The 7,576-nt window shown below is 48.6% G+C and overlaps 3 protein-coding genes across 3 annotated transcripts; 2 read left to right on the top strand and 1 right to left on the bottom strand.

Moving 5' to 3' along the window:
* Positions 1 to 65: 65 nt before the first annotated feature.
* On the top strand, positions 66 to 2,099 carry Tip60 (Histone acetyltransferase Tip60). The gene is made up of 5 exons (XM_017156564.3): positions 66 to 190; positions 253 to 379; positions 440 to 1,676; positions 1,735 to 1,947; positions 1,999 to 2,099. Coding segments are annotated over exons 1-5 (1,638 nt in total). The 5' UTR covers positions 66 to 130; the 3' UTR covers positions 2,000 to 2,099.
* Positions 1,961 to 2,752, bottom strand: dgt4 (dim gamma-tubulin 4). Its single transcript, XM_017156565.3, has one exon. It carries the CDS (start codon positions 2,667 to 2,669, stop codon positions 2,106 to 2,108), a length of 564 nt encoding a protein of 187 aa, XP_017012054.2. The 5' UTR covers positions 2,670 to 2,752; the 3' UTR covers positions 1,961 to 2,105.
* A 1,180-nt stretch (positions 2,753 to 3,932) lies between these two features.
* Nsun2 (tRNA (cytosine(34)-C(5))-methyltransferase Nsun2) lies at positions 3,933 to 7,380 on the top strand. The gene is made up of 3 exons (XM_017156569.3): positions 3,933 to 4,127; positions 4,208 to 6,020; positions 6,974 to 7,380. The coding sequence occupies exons 1-3, from the start codon at positions 4,068 to 4,070 to the stop codon at positions 7,285 to 7,287; spliced, it is 2,187 nt and encodes a 728-aa protein (XP_017012058.2). The 5' UTR covers positions 3,933 to 4,067; the 3' UTR covers positions 7,288 to 7,380.
* The last annotated feature ends 196 nt before the right edge of the window (positions 7,381 to 7,576 follow it).

The raw sequence follows: 7,576 nt of genomic DNA, 5'->3' as shown, positions 1-7,576 counted from the left end.
GCTGCGCAACACTGCACGGGTCATCGATATTTTTAAACCGCTGATGTCACTGATGGGTAGAGCCTATCGATAGGTCGATAGACGGGGCTGTTTATTTTACGCAAAAAAAAAAAACAGGGAACATAAACAAATGAAAATTAACCACAAATATGAGTTTGACGACGATGTGGCCTCCATTTGCGAGTCGACGGTGGGTTGGGTGATAGCTAGTGCTGTTTTGGTTAACTGACTAGAGTTTTATTGCGTTTCCAGGCCGCCCTCACCGAGGGATGTCGTCTGCCCGTCAGGATGCACAAAACTGACGACTGGCCGCTGGCGGAGATTGTGAGCATCAAGGAGCTGGACGGCCGGCGGCAGTTCTACGTGCACTATGTGGACTGTGAGTGGGGAGGCTCCTAATATAGCTTCCCATTCAAATCAATTTCCTCCCTATTTTCAGTCAACAAGCGATTGGATGAGTGGGTCAACGAGGAGGATCTGTACACGCGAAAGGTGCAATTCCCGCGGAGGGATGGCTCCCAGACGGGCACCAGCACCGGGGTGACCACCCCGCAGCGCCACCATTCCCTCGCCGGCAGCGTCTCCCGCCCCACATCCCCGCAACATCCCGGTTCCGCCAGCTTGCCGGGCATTCCCTCCACTCCGAGTGCTCCCACGGGCAGTGCTCCGCCTCCCGCTGCTCCTGCCACCCCGGTGCCTCCTCCCGGGACGCCCAGCAGCGGCGGGGAGCTGGTGAATGGCAACAATCTGGCAGCAGCCCTGCAGAAACGCATCAATCGCAAGCGAAAGGTGCATGGTGGGTCGGCCCATGGCCACCACAGCCTGCAGGCGCAGCAGCAGGCGCCGCCTCCCCATCCGCCACATCCCAGCACGCCACAGACGCCCACAGCCACGCCGGTGCATGTAACAGGCGATGGACTAATCAGTGGAACGCCGGCCAATGAGGATGGCGATGGATCGCAGGATGGGAAGACGCCGACGCCGCGGCAATCGGGCAGCATGGTGACGCACCAGGACGACGTGGTGACGCGCATGAAGAACGTGGAGATGATCGAGCTGGGCAGGCATCGCATTAAGCCCTGGTACTTCTCGCCATATCCGCAGGAGCTGTGCCAAATGTCGTGCATCTACATCTGCGAGTTCTGCCTGAAGTATAGGAAGAGCAGGAAGTGCCTGGAGCGGCACCTGTCCAAGTGCAATCTGCGGCATCCGCCGGGTAATGAGATCTACCGGAAGCACACCATCTCCTTCTTCGAGATCGACGGGCGCAAGAACAAGGTGTATGCGCAGAACCTGTGCCTGCTGGCCAAGCTCTTTCTGGACCACAAGACGCTCTACTACGACACAGATCCGTTTCTGTTCTACGTTATGACCGAGTTCGATTCGCGCGGCTTCCACATTGTGGGCTACTTCTCGAAGGAGAAGGAGAGCACCGAGGACTACAACGTGGCCTGCATCCTCACCATGCCGCCGTATCAGCGCAAGGGCTACGGCAAGCTGCTCATCGAGTTCAGCTACGAGCTGTCCAAGTTCGAGGGCAAGACGGGCTCGCCGGAGAAGCCGCTCTCGGATTTGGGGCTGCTCTCGTATCGCTCCTACTGGGCGCAGACCATACTGGAGATCTTCATCAGCCAGAATCCGAGCACGGACGGCGAGAAGCCCACGATAACGATTAAGTAACTAGCTCTTTTCGTTGTTTAAGGCTTGTTAACTTCAGTATTTTCCTCTTTCCAGCGACATTTGCGAATGCACGTCCATCAAGAAGGAGGACGTCATCTCCACGCTACAGAACCTGAACCTAATCAACTACTACAAGGGCCAGTACATCGTGTGCATCAATCGGGACACCATCGAGCAGCACCGGCGGGCGATGGACAAGCGCAAGATTCGCATCGACTCCAAGTGCCTCCACTGGACGCCCAAAGACTGGTCCAAGCGCTCCAAATGGTAATTACTCCGCTTCTGCCTATCATAATACATCATTTTAATGCTTTACAGATTAACACCTCATCGCTTGGACTCCTCATTCGCAATTCTCCGTTCTTAATGTTATCAATTATTTTATATTCTACAAATATATATACACTTTTGAGACGACAGACGGGTTAGTTGTCCCTCGGGGGGCGTAGGTCGGCCACCAGGCGATCCATGACCTGCATCATGCCCATTTCCATGCCGTTTTCGGCCGCATCGACGGCAGTTCGCAGTGCGTTGAAGGCCTCCTGGTTCTGGGCGAACTCCCGCTGCTGCCGGCGGAGATTGGGGCGTGGCTTGTGGGCGGTGTTCAGCTGCTCCAGGCACTGCTCAAGATCCCGGGAGTCCAGGCTGGCGGATCGCAGATCACTGCTCAGTTTGCTGCGCAGACTCTCGATATCCTTGGACGCCTGGGCAATTTGCTGCACATCGGGGCAGCGCTGGGCATCCACGGTCGTCTGCAGGGCGCCGCACTTGAGCAGCCTCGCCAGACGGCCGAACTCCCGCTGGTACTCGCACTTGGCGTCCAGCCAGGAGCGCACTTGCTCCTCCACCTGGCGTTTAACATTGCGGGCGTCCTCTTGGAAACGACGCATCGCCTCCAGGTGCAGCAGGTACTGGATGTCGTCCATGCCCTCGGGCGTCGATCTGGGCGGGGTGCACGAGCTGGGCGTCGGCGGTGTGTGTGTGTCCATCTTGATTTAAGTTTAAATTATTTTAAATTAAGGGGAATTTAAAAAGGAAGAGCCAAATTTAAGCTTCGATTGCAGTGGCTTGCTATCGGTATCAGTCGATAGTTGATAATTAATACGATAGCTAAATAGCTACTTTCCCGCTAAGTTTTGGCGCAAAATTTTGTACTCAAGTGGAAGTGCGGTTGGAATCATTGCAGGGAAATTAAATTAATAAATTGCATTCAATTCGACTGCTTAAAACATAAATTAAGGCTTAAAGGGCTTAATTTTAATGCCAATAAATTATATTATAATAATTTTAGCTATTTTAGTTGATAATTATTAATACTGATAATAGTAGCTACTTTTCCGCCAAATCTGACCGTTCTTATATTGGTAGTTGTGAATATAGTTTTAGCGCCAATTTTTGTACTTCATCCGAGCGTGTGGAATTATAGCTGGGAATTTAAATCAATAAATAGCATTCTATTTGACTTCTTAAAATATAAATTAAAGCTTAAAAGCAAAGTGGTTTAATTATTGCCAACGGGTTTATTTTAGGGGGATTCCCTAAACTGTTGAATTGCTGAATTGTTGAATTTTGGTCAGCTGTTAATCAGCTGTTCCATACAAAGTCAACTTTCAGAAATTTCAGCAATTCATCAGCCTCGGGGCTGCTGAAAATTTTGTTGAATTGCTGAAAAGCCAGAGTTGTCACCTTTTTTTAAAAGTCGTGGCAACTCTGTAACATTTTAGTATCACCAGTACGCATTATTTATTTTAAAATCAACTTAGAAAGCATATTTGTGGTTCTTTTTACCTTAGTAACACTTTTAGAGAGTAACTAGCAATAATAAATCAAATTTTACATGCTTTAAGTTCCGTGAAATTTTTCAACAAATAACAGCTGTTTGAAAATTCAACAGGAACCATTTTGGGTCGTTCCCTTAATTGCTGAAATTTTTTGTTGAATTTTCAACAATTCAGCAATTCAACAGTTTAGGGAATCCCCCTTTTATAATAATTTTAGCTATTTTAGCTAAATATCTACTTTCCCGCCAAAACTGGCTTTTCTTATATCGATAGTTGTGACATACAGTTTTGGCGCCAAATTTTGTACTCGGTTGGAAGTGCGGGTGGCATTATAGCAGGGAAATTAAATTAATAAATTGCATTTAATTCGACACCCTAAAATATGAATTAAGCTTTAAAAGCAGAGTGTTATAATAAACGGGTTTAAAATAACTTTCATTTATTTACCAAGCCGTCGCAGTCTGGCAACGCTCGACGGCCAGTGTTGCCAGTCAGCCGGCGAACACGTTTTATTTATTCGTTTCGTTGGAAAATAAATAAACGTAGCTTTTCCGTATTTCTTAACTTAATAAAGATAATAAATAAGTTTTAGCTAAATCTTGATAAATGGGACGAAACAAGAAGCAGAATCCCTTTGCGGCGCGCAAGCGGCAAAAGCGGGAGAACGTAAGTAAACTCCACGTTTTCTGATCAAGTTTTCCCTACATTAGCTACATTTTCTATTTTCCGCTTTTCCCATTTTCCAGGCTCCCGAGCGCCCCGATCGCCGCGCCCTGCCGTACGAGGAGATCAAGCGGGACAACGCCGCCTTCATCAAGTACTACCATTTGCAGGCAATCTGCGCAGACGAGGATGAGTGGACGCAGTTCCTCGCCTCCATCAGGGACAACCTGCCCACCACTTTCCGGGTGACGGGCTTCAAGGACGAAGCGAAGGCCCTGCTCTCCATCATTGAAACCCAACTCTTTACAGAATATGTGCGCGCGGTGGCCGAGCTGCACGAGAAGCGGCCCGAGGAGGTGGAGCGTCCGCTGTGCCTGCCCTGGTATCCCAATGGCCTGGCCTACCAGCTGCATCTCACCCGCAAGGACATCCGCCGCTCGGAGCCGCTCTACAGGCTGCACAATTTCCTCATCGTCGAGACAACGGCTGGTGGTATTAGCCGGCAGGAGGCCGTCTCCATGATTCCGCCCATCGTTTTGGATGTCCGACCCACGGACAAAGTGCTCGACATGTGCGCCGCTCCGGGCAGCAAGACGGCGCAGCTCATAGAGGCCCTGCATGCGGCGCCCGAGGAGCACAAGATACCGCCCGGCTTCGTGCTGGCCAACGATGTGGACAACAATAGGTGCTACATGCTCGTCCACCAGGCCAAGCGCCTTAACTCGCCCTGCCTGCTGGTCACGAACCACGACAGCAGCGCTTTTCCTAACTTGCTGGTCACCCAGTCGGATGGCTCGCGCGGCATCCTCAAGTTTGACAAGATCCTCTGCGATGTTCCCTGCTCCGGTGATGGCACGCTGCGCAAGAATCCCGACATCTGGCTCAAGTGGAACCTGGCGCAGGCCTACAACCTGCATGGCATTCAGTACAGGATTGTGAGGCGTGGCGCCGAGATGCTCGAGGTGGGCGGTCGCCTGGTTTACTCCACCTGCTCGCTTAATCCCATCGAGAACGAGGCGGTGCTGCAGCGCATCCTCAAGGAGGCCGACGGAGCACTGGAGCTGGTGGATGCCGGACATTTAGTGCCGGGTCTTAAGTACAAACCGGGGATGACGCAGTGGAAGCTGGCCACCAAGGAGGTGGACCAGATCTTCACCAGCTTCGACGAGGTGCCCGAGAGCCTGCACACCATCATACGACCCGGCATGTTCCCTTTGCCCGAAGAGGAGATGAAGAAAATAGGCCTGGAGAAGTGCCTGCGCGTGTTGCCGCATCTCCAGGACAGCGGCGGCTTCTTTGTGGCCGTCCTGGAGAAGCGTCGTCGGCTGGATTTCGAGAAGAACGACGTGGCCGCCGTGGTGGAGCAGAACGAGCAGGTCAAAGAACCCCAACTGGATGCGGAGGGCAAGCCCATTGAAGAGAAATCGGTGCCGTGGGGACCGCAGCGGAAGAAGCGACGCCTGCACGGCTACAAGGAGGATCCCTATGTGTTCTTCGGCGAGAACGATGCCGACTACGCGGCCATCAAGGAGTTCTACCAGCTGGACGAGTCCCTCAGCCAGCGCTGCCTGCTGACGCGTTGCGTTACCGACAAGAAAAAGAACATCTACTACTGCTCCGACCGCATACGCGATCTGGTGGTCAACAACGAGCACAACATCAAGATGATCAACACGGGCGTCAAGACCTTCGTGCGCTGCGAGAATCGGCACACGGTGCACCCATTCCGCTTGGCCCAGGAGGGCCTGCAGACCTCGAATGCGTTCATGGGCGCCAGCAGGCGCATTCAAGTGGAGCGCGAGGATCTGGTGATGATGCTCAACTGCACCGATCCCACGCAGCCGCCGTCGACGCACGAGCTGCGGAAGGAGACCCAGGAGCGCTGCAAGGAACTGGGTGAGTCGCTCTTAAAGAAATAAAAATTAATTTTTTTTGTTACTTAAATTGGTAGCGTAACTCTTTAGGAATGTGTCATGATAGTTTCACGAAGAAATTCGAAATATTTTGCAACTTATACCACGATGACGGCACCTTTCTTATGCAGTAGATATATTTCATTACTTTAAATCAGGGACCGAAATAATGATTATCGAAGTATTTTTCAAGCAAAAAATCATCCACTTGGAGAAGCCGTATAAACAAACAAATTATACCAATCGACTACTATTTGTATGCTCTATCTATATCCGCAATGATTTTTTACTTCTTGATTTTTATAAATTTTACTCCAATTTAATAATTATTTGTTGAGTTTTTTTCAAGCGCTCAAAGAATAATGATTATTATTGTGAGCAAAACAAATATAGATCAAAAAATAATGATTATTTTTGATTTTGATTTGAAAAAAAAAAAGTTTAAAAAATAATTTTATATATAAATTTTATATATACATTTTTTTAAACATCATCATGCTGCTTTTACAGAGATGTTTGTAATAAAATTGCCCACTGCCTGAACCTACTTAATGTAGAAATTTGTACGTTGAAGTATGTTTGTTAGCCAAAAACAGCAAACAAATTATGAAAAAAAATAGATTTTTGACTTTGAAATAGTGCCACAAGCATAGTTTTTGAGATATTCCATGTCAGTTAGGTTCAGACAGTTTCTACAATATTTCTTAACAAAATAAACTTGGTTCATAAAAATCGGATCTTAATATAGCCTGACAAAAAAATTCCCACGGCTGCCATTTTGAAGGATATAAACAAAATAAAAATTGGTTTAAATTATATAAGAAATCCCAGCGCAATTCCTTATTGGTTAAAAAAATCACAGTTCTATATGTATCTTCCCCCTTAAAAGGTGTCACAAATAATGGCGAAATCTAATGGATAATTTCGTTGTTTCAGGCGTGGGCAGCTGCATCCTCAAGTACGTGGACGAGCGGTTCACCCTGTACACGGTGGGCTGGCGCGGCACCTCCAGCCTGCGCGCCTACGTCCACAAGGACGAGACCATCCACATCCTGCGGCTGCTGGGCGCCGATCTCAGCAAGTTCGAGACCAACAAGTACGAGGAGGCGCGAGTGGCGGCCGCCGCGGCAGCTGCAGAAGCTGGAAAGGATGCTGAAGTCGAAGGTGAAGCTGAAGGTGAATCTGAATCCTCGGGCGAAGGAGCAGCAACCACGCCCATGGACACCGAAGAGGTGGCCACGAAAAGCTAGTAAAGCAGCTCTGGAAACTAGCATTTAAGCGGACCAATTGTATAAATACTACGAATCAAAAGTATATATTTTCATTTCCCAACCAAACAAAAAGTCGCTTTTCCGTTTTAGTACGTTTTTGTTATAAAATGTTACATTTATGGTTTTTCTTTTATTTTTTCCCAGTATAAATATATCGTATGTAAAGTATATAAAAAAAAGTTCATTAAAAAATTACACATACTCTTTATATAGATGCTTCTCTACCGTAGTTCCTTTTGTTTTTCTGTTTTATACGCTTCATACGTGT

The sequence above is a fragment of the Drosophila takahashii genome, chromosome X, assembly GCF_030179915.1.
Source record: "Drosophila takahashii strain IR98-3 E-12201 chromosome X, DtakHiC1v2, whole genome shotgun sequence".
NCBI lineage: Eukaryota > Metazoa > Arthropoda > Insecta > Diptera > Drosophilidae > Drosophila > Drosophila takahashii.
The sequence above is the reverse complement of the archived record's forward strand: the minus strand, read 5'-3'. Positions and strand labels throughout refer to the sequence as shown.

Excerpts from the sequence above, each read along its gene's own strand:
- Tip60 (XM_017156564.3), top strand. The coding sequence starts at position 131 with ATGAAAATTAACCACAAATATGAGTTTGACGACGATGTGGCCTCCATT. Across the intron at positions 380-439 it reads CTACGTGCACTATGTGGACT|TCAACAAGCGATTGGATGAG; the intron begins GTGAGTGGGGAG and ends CCCTATTTTCAG. Across the intron at positions 1,677-1,734 it reads AAGCCCACGATAACGATTAA|CGACATTTGCGAATGCACGT; the intron begins GTAACTAGCTCT and ends TCCTCTTTCCAG.
- dgt4 (XM_017156565.3), bottom strand. The coding sequence starts at position 2,669 with ATGGACACACACACACCGCCGACGCCCAGCTCGTGCACCCCGCCCAGA.
- Nsun2 (XM_017156569.3), top strand. The coding sequence starts at position 4,068 with ATGGGACGAAACAAGAAGCAGAATCCCTTTGCGGCGCGCAAGCGGCAA. Across the intron at positions 4,128-4,207 it reads AGCGGCAAAAGCGGGAGAAC|GCTCCCGAGCGCCCCGATCG; the intron begins GTAAGTAAACTC and ends CCCATTTTCCAG. Across the intron at positions 6,021-6,973 it reads GGAGCGCTGCAAGGAACTGG|GCGTGGGCAGCTGCATCCTC; the intron begins GTGAGTCGCTCT and ends TCGTTGTTTCAG.